This window comes from Nicotiana attenuata, unplaced genomic scaffold (assembly GCF_001879085.1).
Source record: "Nicotiana attenuata strain UT unplaced genomic scaffold, NIATTr2, whole genome shotgun sequence".
In the NCBI taxonomy this organism is placed as follows: domain Eukaryota; kingdom Viridiplantae; phylum Streptophyta; class Magnoliopsida; order Solanales; family Solanaceae; genus Nicotiana; species Nicotiana attenuata.
The window spans coordinates 3,550-27,186 of NW_017674489.1; the positions used below are offsets into that span (position 1 = coordinate 3,550).

The 23,637-nt window shown below is 39.6% G+C and overlaps 1 protein-coding gene across 1 annotated transcript; it reads left to right on the forward strand.

The window, feature by feature from the left end:
- Positions 1–15,021: 15,021 nt before the first annotated feature.
- LOC109218759 lies at positions 15,022–21,799 on the forward strand. Its single transcript, XM_019383143.1, has 8 exons — positions 15,022–15,216; positions 15,376–15,435; positions 16,082–16,449; positions 16,531–16,690; positions 16,843–17,195; positions 19,061–19,238; positions 19,449–19,982; positions 20,390–21,799. Exons 1-8 carry the CDS (start codon positions 15,145–15,147, stop codon positions 21,503–21,505), a joined length of 2,841 nt encoding a protein of 946 aa, XP_019238688.1. The 5' UTR covers positions 15,022–15,144; the 3' UTR covers positions 21,506–21,799.
- The last annotated feature ends 1,838 nt before the right edge of the window (positions 21,800–23,637 follow it).

Genomic DNA, 23,637 nt, shown 5'->3' on the forward strand with positions numbered 1-23,637 from the left:
CTAGGGGACACTAGAAGAAGGAGGCTTGGAAGAAGAGGCAACAATGGTTTTGAGAACCAGGTCCAGTCGAGCATTTGCAGACAACTGTTCTTCAAGTAATTGTGCCCGAAGTTTATCATTTTCTTTGTTAGTCGGGCAACTTCTTCATTAACAGAATCAGGTCCTTTAACTGCTTGACTGAGCTGAGTCTCCAGTATGTCATTTTGAGCCCTCAACCTTCTGATCTCTTCAGAAGCTACATTTTGAGCGTTGATCAGCTGAGAAATGGTCGAGATGCTTCCACCAACTCTTTCTACACATTCACATTCTTCTAAAGTGGTCTTGAAGAAGGTTTGCTTGCGTGTGGCCACTTTGGGATTCCCCAAGGGAACCTTGTAGAATCTGAACACCTAGGAGAAAGCCATATGGTAACCCATGATTCCCACCTTTAAAGTTTGCCACTTTTTGCATGTGATATATCATGATTGCTGGCAGATTGATCGGGACAAACTCATCAAGCGATTCTATTAAGACCATATCCGACTTTATAGCAATAGACCGCCTCTCAGAACGAGGTAAGAGTACCTTATTGACCAATTCGAAAAGAAGCTGATACTCAGGAAGTAATACCTTCTTATGCACCTGTTCCCCCTGCTGAATAGATTTCTCTTTCATGATTGCTTTCCTAAAGTTGACACCACAAACACCTTTGACTGAGGACATCCCTTCACATGGGATTCAGCGAACCTTTCCCAAAGCTGAAGCATCGAGTACAATGTCTACTCCATTTACTAGCGCACAAATGTGATCCCCCTCAACAGTGAAGAGAGATGCATAGAAGCTTTGCACCGCATCTTCGTACACCAGAGGCATGCTTTCCTGAAATAAGTGCTCCCATTGTTGAAACTCAACGATCTCCAAAATTTGTCTCATACCTGCCATCTCTGAAATTGCTGGGTCAAATGTACGACCCCACAAGACTTTTTGAGTTCTTAGTCTCTGCTGCCAAAGACCTCTATCACTGGGCATTGTCCTCAGAGCACTAGGTTCTCTAACAGTTTCCCGTTTTCGTTTGCTAGATCCCTCAACAGACTTTCCTTTCCAGCTTACTAACCCCACAATATCATCTTCAAACATGGCTTGCTCAACTTGACTCTTTTTAGACTTGTCGTTGCCCTTCACGAATGCACCATTTTGTTTCTCAATAGTTTCATCGGAAGCTTTATCCACAGACTTTTGAGCTTTCATAGATTGTTGCACTAAGGAACCGGGTTCCTTTGGAGCATTTTTATCAGTCCCACTTTCTGGAACACTCTTGTCAGTAACAAATTCCCCTTGATTCATCAACCTCTTTTTATTGTCTTGACACTCCTCCTACTTTTCTGTACTGTAGACTCAAAACCCTCTTTCTGCTGTGACCTGATAGTGGGAGAGTTGGAGGAGGATTCTAAGAACTTAGGATGATCAGGAGGTGCAGAAGTGGGTTTGCCTGGAAGAGGATCAGGTTCTTCAGTAGGTTTTTCTGGGAACGTCTCATAAGCCAAAGACTCGAGGAGTACTATGGTTCTTACATAGCTTAGGAACGGAGTGTCATCCCCCTGATACTCAGACGAGAGATATGCTCCTTCATTCATCAGACTTTCAGCAGCGATAGCCATGATGTTATGCGCTGCTTCCTTTTCTGGTGACTCTGTGAGAGTTACTAAGTTCAAAATTGGAGGAGTTCAGATATTGATCAGGATCATCCTCAGAGACCTCTGACACTTGAGAGGTAAAACCCCCTGAGTGTTCTTTGATGAGATCGGAGAAGTGACAAGACATAGAGTTCTCAATATGGGAGAAAAACAGGGTTTGTCAGAAAAGGAAGGACTGTAGGAAAAGAGGAGGTACCAGGTCTGGATGCAGTGGTATTAGAAAGAGTGGAATAGTGAATCTCTAGGGATGATTTTAAGGGTGATAGGGAAGTGGGGTGGTGTTAACGGTGGGAGAAGGAAGCGATCGTTCGATAGCCATTATAGGAGTATTTGGAAAACAAGTAGAGTGAGAGAGAGAGATGAAGAGAGGATCACAGCTATACAGAAGAGATGAAGGTTCATGACTTGCTGTGAGGGAGAGTAAAGTTTTATTGGAAAGAGAACTAATGATGAGAAGAGAGAGAAACGGGTTCTGAATAGTTTTTGAAAACGGCGGTAGGTTTGTGGGAAAAAGTTATCGTGCAGAGGGGATGAAGGGATTTGAAAGTCAAGACATGTCATGCAGACTTTGAAAAGTTGGATGATGTGGCAGTTGAGTTAATTATGTTAACATTTTGAAACGGCATGCAGAGAAAAAACACCTTACTACTAACCTGTGGTACAGGAACCTGATGCCCGAACAAATTTTTTTTTTGTTGAAAAAGGTTTGGCAGCTCTTCTTTCGCAGTTCATAACTGTACCTTTAGCTTCTATGATTATCATGCGTGTTTACCTGCAACGGTATCGATGCGAGTTAGGCTTGGTCAGAAAACGCTTTAGCTAATTTTACCTGAAGGTGTTTCGCATATCCAACTGATGGTGAATCAGGTTCCCCATTGAACTCTCATGACCCCATCTTCACCTTGTTTCTTCCAGAATATTCTCTACCCAAGGCTTTGGTGAAGATATCTGGAATTTGGTCTTCTGTTCTGCAAGACTCTCAGAAGATAATGCCACCCCTCAAAGTGCTTGGTCCTCTTGTTTTTNAGTACCTGATCCTCTATGAGGTTAAGCAGAGAATGCTAATAAAAACTGTAAGTAAAGGAGGCAAGGAATTTTTACATGGAAAAATTCCACACAAGGGGATCAAAAAACCACGACCTACACTTGTAGGCTTTTAACTTCACTAACTTGCAATCTCACTATTACAAGCCACTTTGCAATAACCCTATTACAAAGACTTCAACTAACTTGTGATGCTCTCACCACAAGCCACTTTATAACTCTCCTAGTTACAAAGGCTTTAAACTTATGACTAATCCTAGTCACAACATAAACTCGAAAGTTTACGGATTTTTGGTTTTCCTACGACAAAGCTTCTAAGAAAGCAGATTAGGAAATATAATGAAGAACAAATAACAAGATTACAACTCAACGATGGATATACATAAACTCTTTACGAAACTGATCCTTAGTGGAGTTGTCTTCTTGTTGTTGATACACTAGTGACTTCAATGCTAGATGAACACTGTTATGCTTGAGAGAATATCACTGAATGCTCAAGTGAATTGTTGTGCCTTGCACCAGGTTGTTATATCACAAAAGACATCACAATGGATAGTGATGTCAATTCTTGGTACACGCTTCTTCCCAATGAGAAGTGACTGCTGCACTGTCTGCTGCACAGTCACTTCTGTGCAGTTGCGCTCCAGCTGTATAGTTGACTTGTACTTCTGTCAGAGAACACTAAGGGACCAGGTCCCAGTTGTGTTCCTCTTTTGTAACAGTTGCGAGATAGTCACTTTCTGCTGTTACGTTCCAGCTGTACAGTTGACTTGTACTTCTGTCAGAGAACCCGAAGGGACCAGGTCCCTGTTGTGTTCCTCTTTATAATGTACGGACATTCACTGACTTGTACTTCTGTCGGAGAACCCTAAGGGACCAGATCACCAGGTCCCTGTTGTGTTCCTCCTTGTGGTTGTTCATTCATTTGCTGACGATCAAACTGGACATTATTCATTTGAAATGTATACCACGTGGGTCAGGTTATCACCAGGTCCCTGTTGTGTTCCTCCTTGTGGTTGTTCATTCATTTGCTGAAGATCAGACTGGACATTATTCATTTGAAATGTATACCACGTGGGTCAGGTTCTCTATCTGGTTCTTTACAAATAAGTTTGTTAGATCATCAAAACATAAGAAGCATAAGGCAAAGACATTGAAAACCCATCAATTTCCCCCTTTTTGATGATGACAAACTTAGGCATTGATAGTATTTGATTAGAGCAAAAACAACCAGATAAGCTACTAGAAACTTCACAAGTTCCACCTGAATCTCACATCTCACAAGTTCCCCCTGAATCTCAGATCCTCCCCTTTATTTTTCCTCCTTTTGGCATCATTAAAAAGAAACACAAGCAGATAATCAGCATAAAGAAGTCTAACACAGCTAACTCATGCCATATATGTGCACACAACATGACAGAAAAGAGAAGCCAGAGGAAAACAACATTATACATGCAAAAAGTGGAGTTGTTTCATTAATATTAACAATGGACTGAGCAAGACAAAAAAAAAGGCAAACAAAAAGAAAACAACAGCGACAAAATGTTAGAGCAGAAATAGCTGGATACGGATAGGATCCTAGGGAACACTAGAAGAAGGACGCTTGGAAGAAGAGGCAACAATGGTTTTGAGAACCAGGTCCAGTCGAGCATTTGCAGACAGTTGTTCTTCAATTAATTGTGCCTGAAGTTTATCGTTTTCCTTTGTCAGACGGGCAACTTCTTCATTAACAGAATCAGGTCTTTTAACTGCTTGACTGAGCTGAGTCTCCAGTATGGCATTTTGAGCCCTCAACCTTCTGATCTTTTCAGAAGCTATATTTTGAGCGTTGATCAGCTGAGAAATGGTCGAGATGCTTTCACCAACTCTTTCTACACATTCACATTCTTCTAAAGTGGTCTTAGAGAAGGTTTGCTTGCATGTGCCCACTCTGGGATTCCCCAAGGGAACCTTGTAGAATCTGAACACCTGAGTGAGGAGAAAGCCATATGGTAACCCATGATTCCCACCTTTAAAGTTTGCCACTTTTTGCATGTGGTCTATCATGATTGCTGGCAGATTGATTGGGACAAACTCATCAAGCGATTCCATTAAGACCATATCCGATTTTGTAGCAATAGACCGCCTCTCAGAACGAGGTAAGAGTACCTTATTGACCAATTCAAAGAGAAGCTGATACTCAGGAAGTAATACCTTCTTATGCACCTGTTCCCCCTGCTGAATAGCTTGCTCTTTCATGATTGCTCTCCTAAAGTTGACACCACAAACACCTTTGACTGAGGACATCCCTTCACATGGGATTCTGAGAACCTTTCCCAAAGCTGATGCATCGAGTACAATGTCTACTCCATTTACTAGCGCACAAATGTGATCCCCCTCAACAGTGAAGAGAGACGCGTAGAAGCTTTGCACCACATCTTCGTACACCAGAGGCATGCTTTCCTGAAACAAGTGCTCCCATTGTTGAAACTCAACGATCTCCAGAATTTGTCTCATACCTTCCATCTCTGAAATTGCTGGGTCAAATGTACGACCCCACAAGATTTTTTGAGTTCTTAGTCTCTGCTGCCAAAGACCTCTATCACTGGGCATTGTCCTCAGAGCACCAGGTTCTCTAACAGTTTCCCGTTTTTGTTTGCTAGATCCCTCAACAGACTTTCCTTTCCAGCTTACTAACCCCACAGTATCATCTTCAGACATGGCTTGCTCAACTTGACTCTTTTTAGACTTGCCGCTGCCCTTCACGAATGGACCATTTTCTCAGTAGTTTCATCGGAAGCTTTATCCACAGACTTTTGAGCTTTCATAGATTGTTGCACTAAGGAACTAGGTTCCTTTGGAGCATTTTTGTCAGTCCCACTTTCTGGAACACTCTTGTCAGTAACAAATTCCCCTTGATTCATCAACCTCTTTTTCCTTGTCTTGACACTCCTCCTACTTTTCTGTACTGTAGACTCAAAACCTTCTTTCTGCTGTGACCTGATAGTGGGTGAGTTGGAGGAGGATTCTAAGAGCTTAGGATGATCAGGAGGTGCAGAAGTGGATTTGCTTGGAAGAGAATCAGGTTCTTCAGTAGGTTTTTCGGGGAACGTCTCATGAGCCAAAGACTCGAGGAGTACTATGGTTCTTACATCGCTTAGGAATGGAGTGTCTTCCCCCCGATACTCAGACGAGAGATATGCTCCTTCATTCATCAGACTTTCAGCAGCCAAAGACTTTCAGCACTGCTTCCCTTTTTGGTGACTCTGTGAGAGTTACAAAGTCCAAAATGGAGGAGTTCGGATATTGATCAGGATCATCCTCAGAGACCTCTGACACTTGAGAGGTAAAACCCCCTGAGTGTTCTTTGATGAGATTGGAGAAGTGACGAGACATAGATTTCTCAATACATGGGAAAAAAATAGGGTTTGTCAGAAAAGGAAAGACTGTAGGAAAAGAGGAGGTAGTAGGTGTGGATGCAGTAGTATTAGAAGGAGTGGAATAGTGAATCTCTGGGGATGATTTTAAGGGGGATAGGGAAGTGGGGGTAGTGTTAACGGTGGGAGAAGGAAGCGATCGTTCGATAGCCATTATAGGAGTATTTGGAAAACAAGTAGAGTGAGAGAGAGAGATGAAGAGATGATACAGCTATACAGAAGAGATGAAGGTTCATGACTTGCTGTGAGGGAGAGTAAAGTTTTATTGGAAAGAGAACTAATGATGAGAAGAGAGAGAAACAGGTTCTGAATAGTTTTTGAAAACGGCGGTAGGTTTGTGGGAAAAAGTTATCGTGCAGAGGGGATGAAGGGATTTGAAAGACAAGACATGTCATGCAGACTTTGAAAAGTTGGATGATGTGGCAGTTGAGTTAATTATGTTAACATTTTGAGACGGCATGCAGAGAAAAAACACCTTACTTCTAACCTGTGGTACAGGAACCTGATGCCCGAACAAATTTTTTTTTGAAAAAGGTTTTGGCAGCTCTTCTTTCGCAGTTCATAACTTTACCTTTAGCTTCTATGATTATCATGCGTGTTTACCTGCAACGGTATCGATGCGAGTTAGGCTTGGTCAGAAAACGCTTTAGCTAATTTTACCTGAAGGTGTTTCGCATATCCAACTGATGGTGAATCAGGTTCCCCATTGAACTCTCATGACCCCATCTTCACCTTGTTTCTTCCAGAATATTCTCTACCCAAGGCTTTGGTGAAGATATCTGGAATTTGGTCTTCTGTTCTGCAAGACTCTCAGAAGATAATGCCACCCCTCAAAGTGCTTGGTCCTCTTGTTTTGAAATCTTCAGTTGTTGATGAGGCAATTGAGTTTTGCTTCCTTGTCCCCCAAGGAATGAGACATGATCATGATAAGTGAACCACTCCATAAGTGCCCCCCCCCCCCCCATTTTTTTGTACACAAGCTAACCTGCATAGTTAATCATTAGCATGCTAAATAAGGTTAAGCTATCATATGCGGGGTGATACATGACCAGATCCTGTGTTCCCTTAAGATAGCTCAAGACTTCTTTTGACAGCCTTCAAGTATGATTCCTTGGGACTTGAGTTTGGATTCTATTTCTCGAGGGGAAATACAGAAGGGATTGGGAAGGAAAACACAGATTTCTGATTTCTTGTTTCAGTTCAGAATGAAAGTGAGTGATTGTGTTATCAGGTGGATGGGAGATTTTGAGTTTCTAGTTTGAGACTGAGGTTTGCTTTGTGGGGAACTTGGGAGGTTAATTTGATTTTCCTATACTCTTTGTTCTGTTGCTTGTGGAGTGCCATGAACTGCATCTCCGCTCTTTCTTTAGCCTTAGTAGTAGTAAGTGAAGTACCAGGTTCCTTGTGAGAGGTGGAAGATGATGTTGCATTGTCTTTCACCTGTTTCCTTCATCTTACTCATCGTGTCAGCGTCCCTATTTGAAACCTGAGATATTTCCCAGGGACCAGAGATGGTTTATTATATTGAACATCAGTGTTTCCTCCTTGGTTAGAGGAAGGTGTCTTGTTGAGTACCCCTTGAGCACTTCCTTCCATTCAGTGTGCCCTTTGTTGTAGACTTTGTGGCCTTTGCTTTGTGGAGAGTATCCCAGAAGGATTCCTTCATTGCCTTTGAATTAAACTTCCCAAGCTGGTCCTTCATGTTGTCGAGAACATGGCATTTTCAGTCAAGAAGGTTCTCAGATGAGTTGTCTTTGGTTTTCTTTCATTTGGCAGCTCATAGTGGGTTTTGATTCAGGATGGACCTGATCATACACCTGTTTACTAAGTAGAAAATAGTATTTACTGCTTTTGCCCAGAAACTCTTGGCGATGTTTAATTCTGTCCCGTGGTCGGATCTGATATGTTCTCCTTTAATTTTGTCTTCACTAGAATCTTCTTGACAAGGACCATTCATACTTCGAGAGTCTCCTCCTTTGTTTTGTGAACCAGTGTCCAGGTGAATCTTGAGTTTGGCAGGCCATGGACCAGGTCCTTCTGAATCAATTTATTCAGAGGTGAGAAGCTTGCATGCACAAATCTTTCATGCCATAGTTCCGACTTCAATCATCTCATACCACCAGCTTATGGAGATTCATAGTCAACAAAGTAGATGTTCTTGTTTCCTTTGTCCACTGAGACCACTTGGCCAGTTATCAGATTGGTAACTGTGCACACTTCTTGATAAGAACTCTACTTTGTTCCCTCTATCACAGATTTGAGAAACACTCAGGAGACTGTACTTCAGGCCATTCACATAGTACACGTTCCTAAATGAGTGCCAAATAACCTTTCCAACTTTACATTCACCGAGAATGTACCCTCTCCTTCCTTTTTAAGGATACATTCCCTTCCTACAGGGCTTTCAGTGAGAAGAAATCCATGATGCTTTCAGTCACATGCTTTGAGCATCCACAGTCCATAGTCCATTGCAGTCTGCTTCCTCTCACTGTTCCCTGCACATGCAAATCATGGGTTAGATTTAGGAACCCAAACTAGTTTGGGTCCCTTGTTATGATAAAAGGGATGGATAAGGGCTTTTCTAGTCCATGCAGGCAACATTCGTTTCTTGCGAGCGGTACCTGGTCCCTTGTTAGTAGTCACTTTGTCAGTAAACACTTTATTTTTCTGAACAGATTGAACCCTGGCCTGGCAATTTTCTTTAAAGTGCCCATTGTTCCCACAGTGGGTACATAGCCAGTTATCGAGGACAGTGACGTACTTGCTGTGAGGGTTGTAAGGAGTTTTCTCCCTTTAGAACCCGATGCCCTGCCTGTTTCCACTATTGTTAAGATACATGGCAGTGACAGCATCTGAGGACCAGGTCCACTTCAGAGATTTCTCAAGATCAATTCTTACTTTATCCAATTCAGTTTGAAGTTGCTGGTTCTTCTCAAGTTCACCACATAGACTAGTTTTCATAGCAGTTAATTCCTTTTCAAGCTTAATGTGTGTCTCACTAGCTACTTCCTTCCCTTTCCCAAGATTCACATTCCTATGTTCTCTATTGAGTCCCTCAATGGTTTCCTCTAGATTAGTGCTTATCACTAAAAGGTCATCCCTCTCTTGCTCTATAGTTGCAATTTTTTCTTCTAAGGTGTGTTTCTCATTGCTAAGACCTTCTATTGTTTCTTTCAGATCAACAACTACTACAATCAGGTCGTCTCTCTCATTTTCAACACTAGTTATTCTTTTATTCAAGGCTTCCTTTTCTTTTTCAAGATTAACTATGGTCTCATTTAGATCCACTATACATACCACCAGATCATCTCTGGATTGTTCGGCTTCTCCTAGTTCTATGGTCAGGATCTCTTTATCATTAACAAGGCTATAATAGGCATCAATTAGGACATTTGCTAATGACCTTAACTTCTTAGAAGAGTAGGACTTCAGATTTCTCTGAACATCCCTGAAATTTACCTCATCGTCTTCATCTTCTTCATCATCATCAGACTGAGCCATCAGCGCGAACAGTGAATCATACTTCGTTGCTTCAGTTTCCACTGCCATCGTGGAATTGTTTTCTGCATCTGGTTCCCTTTCGAATTCACTAGAGGAGTCTCCCCAAGCAGCAAGAGCCTGCTTCACAATATTGTCAGCAACACTTTTTCGATTGAATTGTTTATCTGGAACCAGGTTCCTTTTTGCTGCTTTGTTAGGATTTTGTTTGTATTGCTCCTGTTTCGCGAGTGGGCAGTCTTTGATGAAATGCCCTGACTTTCCGCACCTGTGACAGAGATCATTGTTCCTTTCTTTACTTGAACTGCCCTACTTTGGTATACCACCATTTTTTCGAACCATCTTTTGAAATCTTTTAGTAAGATAGGCCATGTCACTATCTTCATCACTTGAGTCACTGTTTTCAGCTTTGAGTACCAGGTTCTTTTCCTTCTTCGGCTCTCTCCTTTCACTGTCTTTCTTTCTTTTCATCTCGTATGTCTTCAGATTACCAATCAACTCATCCATGGTCAGAGTTTGTAGATCTTTAGCTTCAGTGATGGCATTTACCTTACTTTCCCAAGAACCAGGTAGAACACTGAGGATTTTCCTTACAAGCTTGTTTCTGGCAATGACATCTCCAAGTGAATGAAGCTCATTTATGATGGAGGTGAATTTGGTGTGCATATCTTGTATAGATTCATTATCCTTCATCCTAAAGAGCTCATACTCTATGGTGAGCATGTCGATCTTGGACTGTTTAACCTGAGTAGTTCCTTCGTGTGCGGTTTGCAACGCTTCCCATATTTCTTTGGCAGTATCACATGCTGAGACTCTGTTGTACTCATCAGGTCCTATGCCACATACCAAGATCTTCTTGGCACGATAGTTCTTTTCTACAGCTTTTCTGTCAATGTCGCTGTACTCTTTTCTGTCTTTCGGCACCATTGGTCCTGTTTCTTCAAGCTTCTTCATAGGAACATGTGGACCATCACAGATGATATCCCACAGTTCTGAATCTTCGGCCATTATAAAATCATGCATGCGAGTCTTCCACCAACCGTAGTATTGACCATTGAATCTAGGAGGTCTGTAGGTTGATTGTCCTTCCTCAAAGTTTGGTGGAGCAACCATGAGGATCCTTTCTAGGTGTTAGCCTGATAGGAGGAACCCGCTCTGATACCAATTGTTAGTTTGTATGAGTCCACCAAGCATTAGAGTACCTGATCCTCTATGAGGTTAAACAGAGAATGCTAATAAAAATTGTAAGTAAAGGAGGCAAGGAATTTTTACGTGGAAAAATCCCACACAAGGGGATCAAAAAACCACGACCTACACTTGTAGGCTTTTAACTTCACTAACTTGCAATCTCACTATTACAAACCACTTTGCAATAACCCTATTACAAAGACTTCAACTAACTTGTGATGCTCTCACCACAAGCCACTTTATAACTCTCCTAGTTAGAAAGGCTTTAAACTTATGACTAATCCTAGTCACAACATAAACTCGAAAGTTTACGGATTTTTGGTTTTCCTACGACAAAGCTTCTAAGAAAGCAGATTAGGAAATATAATGAAGAACAAATAACAAGATTACAACTCAACTATGGATATACATAAACTCTTTACAAAATTGATCCTTAGTGGAGTTGTCTTCTTGTTCTTGATACACCAGTGACTTCAATGCTAGATGAACACTGTTATGATTGAGAGAATATCACTGAATGCACAAGTGAATTGTTGTGCCTTGCACCAGGTTGTTATTTCACAAAAGACATCACAATGGATAGTGATGTCAATTCTTGGTACACGCTTCTTCCCAATGAGAAGTGACTGCTGCACTGTCTGCTGCACAGTCACTTCTGTGCAGTTGCGTTCCAGCTGTATAGTTGACTTGTACTTCTGTTAGAGAACACTAAGGGACCAGGTCCCAGTTGTGTTCCTCTTTTGTAATGGTTGCGGATAGTCACTAACTTGTACTTCTGTTGGAGAACCCTAAGGGACCAGATCACCAGGTCCCTGTTGTGTTCATCCTTATGGTTGTTCATTCATTTACTAAAGATCAGACTGGACATTATTCATTTGAAATGTATACCACGTGGGTCAGGTTCTCTATCTGGTTCTTTACAAATAAGTTTGTTAGATCATCAAAACATAAGAAGCATAAGGCAAAGATATTGAAAACCCATCAGTAACAAACCAGTAACCAGTCAGAATAGAGGAGAACCTGAATATAAAATAATAGGCCAACAAGAACCATGAAAATATTTCTAGTCTAGAATTATTTCTAGAAAGACTTGTCAAAAAAGAACATGTAAACAAACCAAGTTGAGGATAGGGCTCGGATATTTGCCTATTTAATCAAAGGAAATAACAGAGTTAACACTGCTGTGGCTGTAACCAGAAAGACCTACTGACTTGTATTGCCAAGCCAGGCCATGACTCAACTCTAATATTTTTCACTTTTCATTTCATTATGTTGCCTCTGAAACTTGGTTTTTTCAAGATTGAAATAAGGCACAAAAGCTTGGAAAATTGTGTAGATAAATTCAGCATCTAGCTTCAATATATAGTTGGTTAAAGACAGTCTATAAATCCTCAACTTTCACTTTCATTCCCTTTGAACTTGCTTTTATCAGTACCTAATAATTACACTATCGGAAAATGTGCATATAAACACGTGACAGTATTCTTCTGAAACTGGATATTATGCAAAAACAGAAGAATAACATGAACACAAAAAGAACACAACAACGACGCCTCAGTCCCAAGTTAGCTAGAATCAACAATATGAATCATCACCGATCATGTCACTCCGTTTGGACTCACGCCAGACCAACATTATACAATATGATCATAAAAATAATTAAAGATTGAAAAAAAAACAGACCCATGGTAGCACTAAGCTTAATAGAGAATAGAGGATCAGATTTGATCTATTAGAAAAAAGGCTAATCCGCCATGGCTGCAACGATCAGAGACCTTTTGTGAGAGCACATAAGACCCACCTCACAAATTCCCTTGCCTTTGCCAAGACAAGATATGGATCAGCTCAAAGATCTGATTTGCAAGCTTCTTGGAGAATATCATCATAACCTCATTCACAAAGTTTAGGGTTTCAGATTCGGATTTTGGGTGACTAGTTTACGGGGCAAAATATGTACTTCCCATAAACATATCTGGCACTTTTCTGATGAATGGGCCTTTAGTCTTTCTCTTGGTAAGAGAAGTACTAGACAATTCATTGGCTATATTGAACTTCAGAGAAAGAGAGTGACCACCCTTAGAAAATCTCAACCTTTCTCCGTGTTCTATAAAAAAACCTCATTTTTTAATACAAACAACTATGTGGGAAGCACAGATTTGCCTTTTCTCATACATAAGCTAAACCCCGCCATGGTTGCAAGCTTAAGAAGCCTTCGTGAGATACAGGAACCTAAATAGATAGCATATCTCAAAAGGCCGTTGTAAGCTGCCACGCTAAGATACAACAAAGCTCAACTAAATAATGAGTAAAGAATGAAAATCTTCACTGCCTCAGTGAACTTAATTTTCTAATGATTAGTTTGAAATTGGTAAACATTGAGTTATCATTGGCTGCTAAGAATGACAGAGAGGGACAATCACTCAAACAACTCTTCACAACTCTCTAAATCCAGCAACCTTAGACTTAAACTAATGGGATTTTTGCTGTTTTCATTTCACCTTCTGCTTCATACTATAGTGCCCTAATCTTTTTGACCTCCGAAAATTATGGGCATCATGTGAAAGCTCTTATTTGTAGAACTGACACCAGGTAGCCACTTTTAGGGCTACTTCACTGAAATAATTTCCTCCATATCAAATACACCCTAAGTAAGATATAAGAGACAATTGAGGCTTAGATCTGCTTAAAATGGGGCAAAGAGAATTCGACTACGTCATGGCTGCAAAAGAACCGGTTGCATGTGATAGAGAAGGCCTCAATCACAAACCATTCGGGTTTGCCCTGCCAAGATACGGGTCGGATGTTCTCCATGCCGCGATTATCAACCCATTTCAGCAATATAATCACAGCCTCCTCAGTACTTTGTATATTAAACAAATTATTCCAAGATTTCTTGAACCATAGTCTTTCATTACTCATAACTTGAAAGTGTCCTTCCCCTGATGATTTATAACCACAAAGCATTTCTCCCAATATTGAAACTCCATTTTTATGTACGCCACGTTTAAAATCAAGCACAATCTCTCTGGCAACGGTATCTCTCTGTACTCCTTTGCAATACTAAATGAAACCATAAAATTATTCAGTGACAATAAAATGCTCCATGTACAAATCCAAAGAGTCCATATGAGGTTTTTATCAGAATTACGAACCCCAATAAAAAACAAGCCATATCAATAACAATAGATTCTGCACTTTTAAGAGCCTGTTGTTCATTGAAAAACCAGCTTTCGCTGGATAAATGAATATCCTAAGATGTGCTATTAATGTTCAATCAGAGCCCCCAAAATCAAAAGAAAAAGGTAAAAGAAAATAGTTTTGTTCACTAAAGTTTAGCTTAATCTATTTCGTAATCTTTCTTTTGATGTAAAACATACGTACATTAAACAAGATACGAAGATCACTCCATAATCAATCAATTAATTATATCTCAATTTCTAACTAGATAAGGTTGACCAAGTAAGCAACATGAGGACTTTTCGAGGATCATCATCCAATCAGCTTAATTTAAAAGTTTTTCATAATATCTAATCTTTTATGGCCTGTTTGGATGATCGTTACCCATAATTCATAATGTACAATATTGTATTATATTATATAGTATCGTATTGTACTGTGTTAATAAATATATGTGCATTTTATGAGTAACCACGCAAATCCCACCAAATTCGTCATTACAAATAACAACAGAAGTACAATGGGTTTACAATATCATATAATAAAATTATAAGAACAATAAAAACAAACATGTAATCAATAAAAACAATGCAATAATGAGCCACGGGAAACAACCATCCCAACAGAGGGTTAATACTATTACATCTCTCACATTATCATATTATTTTTGTATTTACTGTCGACCAAAAACAATCTTTCTCTTTTATTCGGACCAGGATATATTATACCTTTTAAAGCTCATATTGGAGGGAACATGAGAAAAAGAAAAAAAGAAAACAACACAAAACAATCAATGCATCCTAGCCTAATAATCAATGCAGTTAAATTAAAATCAGGTAAGAATAGATTTTAAATTTAAGCCTACTTAGGTGGGTAATACTGTTTGATAACATATATGCCATTCGTTTTAATTTATGTAGATTTATTTTAATTTATGTAAACTTATTTGATCGGATACAATTTCTTTTAAAAAAAGTAATAAATTGTTTCTCTTTTACGAGCAGCAGAAAGGAAATAGGTTCAAAGTAAATTTAAATGGATTATAAGTTGGTACGAGGTTGTGCTCGGATTTTGACCAACACAGTGAAGACAGCAGAACACGAAAAAGCCGGATCCTTTTTAATCAAAAAAGACATCATCTGTATACAATGAAACGGCTTACTGCTAGTAGTTTTGCACGTCGACTCTTCAAATCCAATTCAGACCACCCCCATTCACAGGTACTCTGTTTTTCTCGCACTGATGGTATTGTTCTTGCTTTTTTCCAATCAAATTTCAACCAAGAATTGAAAATGAAAATAGTTCTCGGGGTAACTCATTGGGTTTGGAATTTTGTCTTGTGTAAGGTGTACGATTAATTTTTGTTATTTTGGATTTAGGGATCAAATGAGAGCATGGAGAAGCCACCTGTAATCACTGCCGACAGCTTTGACTCTAAGGTGCTAATCGGTTTTTCTGCATTTTCCAAATTTGGGGTTTTATCAAGAATTTCGATTTTTCTTATTGGTCAATCTTAACTAAAAAAAAAAAAAAAAAAGAATATTTGGGTAGTTCATGATTCATGTTATTTCACTTACTTTTTTTGGTAGTTGTGGAAGCAATCGTATTGTTTGAATCCTTTTGTTTAAAGAAGAAATTACTTGTCGAGTAACAAAACTTATTTGTAAGAAAAAATTAGGATAAACCAAAAGCTATAGTTGTGATGCAAGGGGATCTGACATTTGAGTATGGAATTCTGACGAAACTTACAATGAGTTAAAATTTCAAAAAAGATCAGAAACTATTGGATATGCCTTAGGAAAAGAATGAACATAAGCAAATTGTGTCTATACTCTTGATTAGAACAAGCACACACAGACCATTAGTTCCGTGTATCAGAAAAACATGTGTTATAAGGTGATTTAAAGCACACATTGTATATTTATCTAGTTCGATTTTACCTAGGAGCAATGTCCTTGCTTTTCTACAATTGTTAGTAACTATTGTCTCTTGCATGTGAAGCTGTACTTCCTAACAATACATGATTTTTTTGCTGTTACTTACTTCTCTTCGAGTGCATTTATGAAGGTTATATTTTACTGACAGAGCCCAAAGGAAAACAGGGAAAACACTGGCAGCTATGATGCTGTTAATATCATACATAACCATGACTTCTCAGAAGGGATGCACTTGTGGCGCGCCAATTGCTGCAGCGCTTTTGTGGTTCCAGCTGGTTCTGGTTCCCATAAAGGAATTGCAGAAGATGTAGGCTGTTCTTACGCTGTTGTCACAGATCGTAAGGAGTGTTGGCAAGGCTTGGAGCAAGACATTACAAGTAGAGTTTCAGCAGGTTGTGTTTACACGATTTCTGCTTGTGTTGGAGTCTCTGGTGCTTTTCATGGTTCTACTGAAGTCCAGGCTACATTGAGACTTGTTTACCAAAATTCAGAAACAAGCTATTTATTCATTTCACGGTTAGGGTCTCTATCTTTATCCTTATTATAATTTTTTCTTGTTTACGGAACAGCTATAACTTAGCACCTTACTCCATGCAGAAAATCTGTTATGGAGGAGGGTTGGCAAATATTGGAAGGTTCATTTTCGTTGTCAACTATGCCCAATCAAGCTATCTTTTATCTCGAGGGACCTTCACCTGGATCTGACCTGCTCATAAAGTCAGTGAAGATCACTTGCCCCAGCTTCACTGATTACGAAGTAAGTTATTGCTGTTGTCGTATTCCTTTTTGTATCCATACAAAAGGAAAAATGGAAGTCTCAGTTATGAAATGCATTATTTTTTATTGATTGTACCGGCTTAGAAACTATCTGTACTATTACTAAAAGGACTCTTCTCCTTATTCTGATAGAGTTCTAGGCCAACATCCAGTTGTACTGATGATGAGAAGATCATAGTAAATGCAAATTTTGATGACAGCCTGTATAGTTGGTCCGGAAGAGGCTGCAAGGTTGTTTGCCATGACTCTATGGCTGATGCAAATATCAATCCAACCTCTGGAAAATACTTCGCATCTGCAACAGACCGCACACAGAGCTGGAATGGGATTCAGCAAGATATAACCGGGAGAGTGAAGCGAAAGCAAGCTTATGAGATGACTGCTGTAGTTCGGCTACGTGGTCACAATGTCACTAATGCAGATGTTCGGGGAACATTGTGGGTTCAAGCAGCTGATAACCGTGAACAGTACATAGGCATTGCCAAGTAAGTTAATCTGAGTTCCACTTATTGAATGTGCACATAATGCCGTCCATTGTAGTATCTATTGTCTAATCATAACTAAAGTTTGGCAGTATATATCGATAGCCCCTTGAACTTATAAAAAAAATCATTTTTAACACTTCAACTAAGGGCATGACCTATTAAACATCTGAAGTCCGTAAAAGCTCTACCTATCAAGCATGATTTGAACAATTCATTCAATAAAACTAAGTGCATGCAATTCAAACTCTATGACAAGATAAAAACAACTAATGTAAAAATGATACGTGGCTGTTTCAATTTTTTTAATTTCTTCTTAATTCTTCTCAACTGTTGCATCTCTTGAGCACCACCATTTCTTCCCATCTGTTCTCCTACACCTTCCTGGTTTAGGACCATTGGCTATTGGAGAATCCTAGACGGAAAGTACCCAATCCCAAAGTATTGGGTCTTAGGCCTGAAAAGCTTCAAGCAAGCAGATCCTAGGGTTTTCCTAATGGGGCTGACTTGAAAGGATATATGAGGGTATGGGAACATTTGCGGTGATGTATCTGTAGAAGGCTTGGTGGTCCAGTTCCATCTACTGTGACGTGGAGAATGATCCTCTGGCTCCTGTTAGTAGACCAAGCATGCTTCCAGCATTCAAGCCCTCATGGCCATAGTCTGATGTGTTCCTAGTAAAAGCATTTAAAGCATGATGATGGTAAGGCATTGTCGAGCTAAGCATTTGCTGGCTCTCAGAGGTGGCCAAATGGGATTGCTGGCATTACATCTCAGTAAAGAAAATCTCTTTCTTGTTGCTTGAACAACATTTTAATGGTAGCCGCTCTGGAGAAAGAGAAGTCATCAGTAGTCTTGGCTGAAGTCCCTGCAATCCTCTTCAATGACAGACTAACAAAAGCTGCAAATTCTATTCAAAGTGCTTTGATGGCTGCTCCTTTGTCTTCTACTCTTGAAGAAACGAGAGAAGAAACTAGAAGAAGAGTAAAAAAAATAGAACAGGAAAAAAAAAAGCAAAACCAAAGCTGAATTGGGCATTTTAAAGGCATTTAACACATTGAAAAGGGGTGAAAAATACGCACTGATGCGCGTCAGCATATCGTGCTTAATAGGCACAACTTTCACATACTTCAGGTGTCTAATAGGTTATGCCCTTAGTTGAGGTGTCAAAATGAAATTTTTTGTTAAGTTCAATGGGTTGTCTATGTATTCTTCCAAAATAATTCCTTTTGTTCTTGCAAAAGCACCCACTGTATACAATAATTTACCCTTGTCAATTATGACCATACATCTTATGTAGCTTCTGCATTACCGTTTCTTGCTAGAAGCTTCTGCATTACATTTTATTGCTCTTTATTTTGGTTGAGTGCTTCAAACAATTTGTTCTTAAATAAAATGCACACAGCCCTAGGTCATGAAATTTCTTTAATGCTATCGGACCAGAAACAATGTTATATGACTCCACTAACCTATGCCTTTTTGCACATCTATAGCATTTTTATGCTGTAGTGTTAGTCAATATAATCGCCTTAGTGTCGTTAAGGACTTTCTGATATTAACTGTTTTTTTCTTCTGAACTGTGTGTGGATAATCATTTCTCTACAGTAATAGCAATCACTAACATGAGCACTGCTGTAATTTTCCTGGAAGGATAATCACTATGTCATTATCTGTTGACATTGATCTTTCTTAACATTCTTCGAATCAATTTTAATAGCTAACTGAAGTTCAACCATGCGACATAACAGATATATGGTGGTTTGACTTGATCAGTTATATTCTTTCCCCTGTATTCTCTTGGTTTCTTCAATTACTGTGTGCATTGAAGCTTCTGGTGAAGTAGCTTAACAGAAGCTAGTGGTCTGCAGAGCCCAAGTTACTGACAAAGATTGGGTGCAGTTGCAAGGGAAGTTTCTTCTAAATGACTCCCCATCTAAGGCTGTTATCTTTTTAGAGGGTCCACCTCCAGGCACGGATATCCTCCTCAATAGTTTAGTTGTAAATCGTGCAGCTAAACCTCCTCCTCCTTCTCCACCAGTTCCTGAGGTTAGTTGGTTCATTGCTCCTCTTTTCTTTTTAGCATGACAATAGCATAGGGGTAAAGGCCTTAGGAAGTATTACGTCACGTCCCTTATGCTAACTAGCCACCATTAGAAAGTGTTTCTCAGTTTAACAATAATTTTTCATGTCTCTCGCAATCCAGATTTCACAGTGAAATAGCATTTGAAGCATTCTTTCACTTTTTCCCTCTTTCAGAATGCAGTTTTTGGTGTAAATATAATCACAAACACCCATCTGAATAGTGGCACAAATGGCTGGTTTCCCCTAGGCGATTGCACAATGAGTGTTAAATCAGGCTCGCCACATATAATTCCTCCAATGGCTAGAGATTCCCTTGGTGCTCATGAGCGTTTAAGCGGTCGTTATATTGCAGTGACTAATCGTACTCAGACATGGATGGGCCCTGCTCAGGTGATCACAGATAAAGTTAAACTCTGTTTGACATATCAAGTATCTGCGTGGGTTAGAGTTGGGCGAGCATCAGGCCCTCAGAATGTAAGTGTGGCCCTTGGTGTAGACGACGAATGGGTTAATGGGGGCCAAGTTGAGGTCAGCGATGATCAATGGCATGAAATTGGAGGATCTTTTAGAATCGAGAAGCAAGCAGCTAAAGTGATGGTGTATGTTCAGGGTCCTGCTTCTGGGGTTGACCTTATGGTAGCTGGCCTTCACATTTTTCCAGTTGACAGACGTGCAAGGTTTAACCACTTGAAGAGGCAGATTGAGAAGGTAATGTCTAATTAATTCTGCATTGTATTTTCAATTGTTATTCCAGAGTTATGATCTTCCGGTCCTTTGACATTTCACTGCGTCTGGAAGCCGATCTGTGACATTTCACTGATTTCCACAGACAAGCTCTGACTATAGGAAAAAAATTGCATCTTTCACATATTGATTTCTTAGATTCTTCTTCTTAACTGAGTTCAGAAAATGTTGTTGCAATAATACGGTTAAACACAGTTCATCAAACATTTACGAGAAGTACTCTCTCTCCAGTGGATCTGTGTCAGTGTGTTTGTATGTGTTTTGAGATCAAATTGCTGGTTTTTCCGGAATTCTGTTCAATAGGTTGGCAACACACACCTGCATATTCCCTTTGACATAAACAAACCGTAAAATGCACAGCTCTTTCCCAGATACGCAAGCGAGATGTCATCTTGAAGTTCTCTGGATCAGACTCAGGCTGTTTGCTTGGCACGACTGTTAGAGTTAGACAAAAGCAAAACAGTTTCCCCTTTGGATCATGCATTTGCAGAACAAACATAGACAATGAAGAATTCAACGATTTCTTTGTCAAAAACTTCAATTGGGCTGTCTTTGGAAATGAGCTGAAGTGGTATTCCACAGAAGCACAGCAAGGAAATTTCAATTATAGAGATGCTGATGAGCTCCTAAACTTTTGCTACAAAAATAACATTCAAGTTCGTGGTCACTGTATATTTTGGGAGGTGGAGTCCACTGTTCAAGCATGGATACACTCGTTGAACAAAAATGACTTGATGACAGCTGTTCAAAACCGTCTGTCGGGCCTATTGACACGTTACAAGGGGAAGTTCAAACATTATGATGTGAATAATGAGATGATGCACGGTTCTTACTACCAAGATAGACTTGGCAAAGAAATCTGGGCAAATATGTTCAAAAAAGCACATGAATTGGATCCTTCTGCGATCCTATTTGTAAATGACTACCATGTTGAGGATGGTTGTGACACCCGGTCATCCCCAGAAAAGTACATAGAGCATATTCTTGACCTCCAAGACCAGGGTGCACCAATTGGAGGAATAGGTATTCAGGGACATATCGACAGTCCAGTTGGACCAATTGTCTGCTCGGCTCTTGATAAACTGAGTATTCTTGGACTTCCAATCTGGTTTACTGAAGTTGACGTCTCTTCTAAAAATGAACACGTTAGAGCTGACGATTTAGAAGTTATACTTCGAGAAGCTTTTGCTCACCCTGCTGTGGAGGGTGTAATATTGTGGGGATTCTGGGAGCTGTTCATGAGTCGAGAAGATGCACATTTAGTTAATGCAGAAGGTGAGCTCAATGAAGCTGGAAAAAGATACCTCGCTGTTAAGCAAGAATGGTTATCCCACGCTCATGGTCATACTGATGACCAAGGTCAGTTCAGCTTTCGCGGATACCATGGCTCGTATGAAGTGGAAGTCGTTATTGCTTCCAAGAAAATTACCAAGACTTTTGTGGTTGACAAGGGTGATGATGCACTAGTAATCTCCATAGATATATAGTACTGATTTTACTTTGGAGTCAGAAGATTGTCTTTACATGTTCTACAAAATGTGATTTTTAATCGCGTTGTATCATTTCAAATGAGTGAAACAAACAAACATTCCATATGTTTGCATGAATGAAAATGAATTGATTCAAACACAAAGTATGATTGATCAGCTTGAAAGACTGAAGTTAGCGCAAAATTGTGCCTAATGTAACATCATCACTTTTATAACGAACAATGTAGAACTGTGCTCCATCCGTCTTCACCTCTAGTGTGATTGTTATACAAGTTCCTAGTTTTTTCTTCCCGTTAAGGCGTTAAGCTAAGCTTGTTTGGATGGTTGTTACCTATTGTATTGTGTTGTATTGTTACTTTAAATACAATATTTTGATTGTTACTTAAATCCGTCGTTACGTAACGATGAAAAATGTCACTTTATGTAGCGACCGATTTGGTATGGTTGCGTTGTTACCTTTTTTTCCCTTCTCATCTTGCCCTTTCTTATTATTAAATAATCATATTTTATCCTTTATCTTACCTTTTTATATAATAATGGCAGAATAGCCCGGGAGACACTTGTACTTATTCCGGTTTGTCATCCCGGTCCCTACACTCCATAAAGTTTCACCCAGACACTTCAACTTAATCAAAACAAGACTTTTAAACCCTTCTGACCATTGACCGAGCTTATGTGGCATTGATATGGCTAAGGTGGACAAAATGAGTGATTTACACGCACATTAGGTGCGTGAGCTGATGATTTTTCTTTATTAAAAAAATAAAAATAAATAAAATACTACCAGCGATTCCCTTTCGTTCTGCCCCTCTACCCCCCCCCCCCACCGTATCCCATCCCCCTTCGTTCTGCCCCCCTCCTCTTCTTCTTCAGCCCTTCGTTACCCCCCCCCCCTTCCTTCTTCAGCCCTCCGTTCTACCCCCTCCTTCTTCAGCCCTTCGTTCTGCTCCCCCCCTCCCCCCTCCTTCTTCTTCAGCCCTCCGTTCTGCCTACCCCCCCCCCCCCCCCCCTTCTCCTCGTCTTCGTTTTTACCTTCCCCTTTTTCTTCATCTTTCTTCAATCCCTTCTTTCATTAGATTTTCTCCTTGGTATGTATTTCTTCTTCCATTATGTCATCTTCCCCTTCTCTATGATTCATCCATTTTTTCCGGTAGTTTTAGCTTTTAAATTTTTTCACAGTCCTTCCAAATTGGGGTATAGGAATAAGTCAAAATTCAAAAGACTTAATTCTCTGCTCTTGTATTTTTCATGGCTAGATAACTTTCTTTAAACGAAGAGTGAAGGAAGTAGTGGTACTCATGGTGGAGGAGCCATGGCAGGTGGGTTATTGTTTTAAGAAGGTTGAGTGGGTGGGTTTGAAGAAGGGAGGATGGGTTTTCTTTAATTTTAATTTTAGTTTTTTGCTTTTTTTATTTTAATTTTTGTTTACGAAATTAAAATTTTGTTAAATAATATTATTTTGGTATAGAATCTGATGTGGATGCTGATTTGTCATCAACGTCAAGCAAGTGAGCATCACACGATTCCGGAGGTGTTTAAAAGTCTTGTTTTGATTAAGTTGAAGTGTCTGGATGAAACTTTATGGAGTGTAGGGACCGGGATGACAAACCAGAACAAGTACAAGTGTCTCCTAGGCTATTCTGCCTATAATAATTTTATCTTGTACCTTACCTTTTCTTCGTAATATTCTAAGTGTATTCTTCATAGCCTTGGTACATAAAATCTATCCAAATATTATATACATTAAAACGATTGAGCAATACAATATGATACGATATATTATGAAACACTGCGTAACAATTATCCACGAGCTAATTTGGAAAATAAATTGACTCCAAAACGGTCTTTCTTCCCGTACGTGAAAATAACTAGGATACGAGCCATATTCACACGAGCTAATTTATTGTGTTTAATTATATTTTTTCCCTACTATTCCTGCACTGCTGAAGCATGGCTCTGCAAAAACCTTGCTTTAAGATACCTTTTAAGTTGTGTATGTTTTTGTGGATTGTTGTCTGGTTTGACTCCTTTGGTCTTGGTCCAATACTGCATAATATTGACAATTTCTATAATCTATTTTAGGATATGCACTTGTCTTATTGAAGCTACTGAAATCTGCATATATTTTC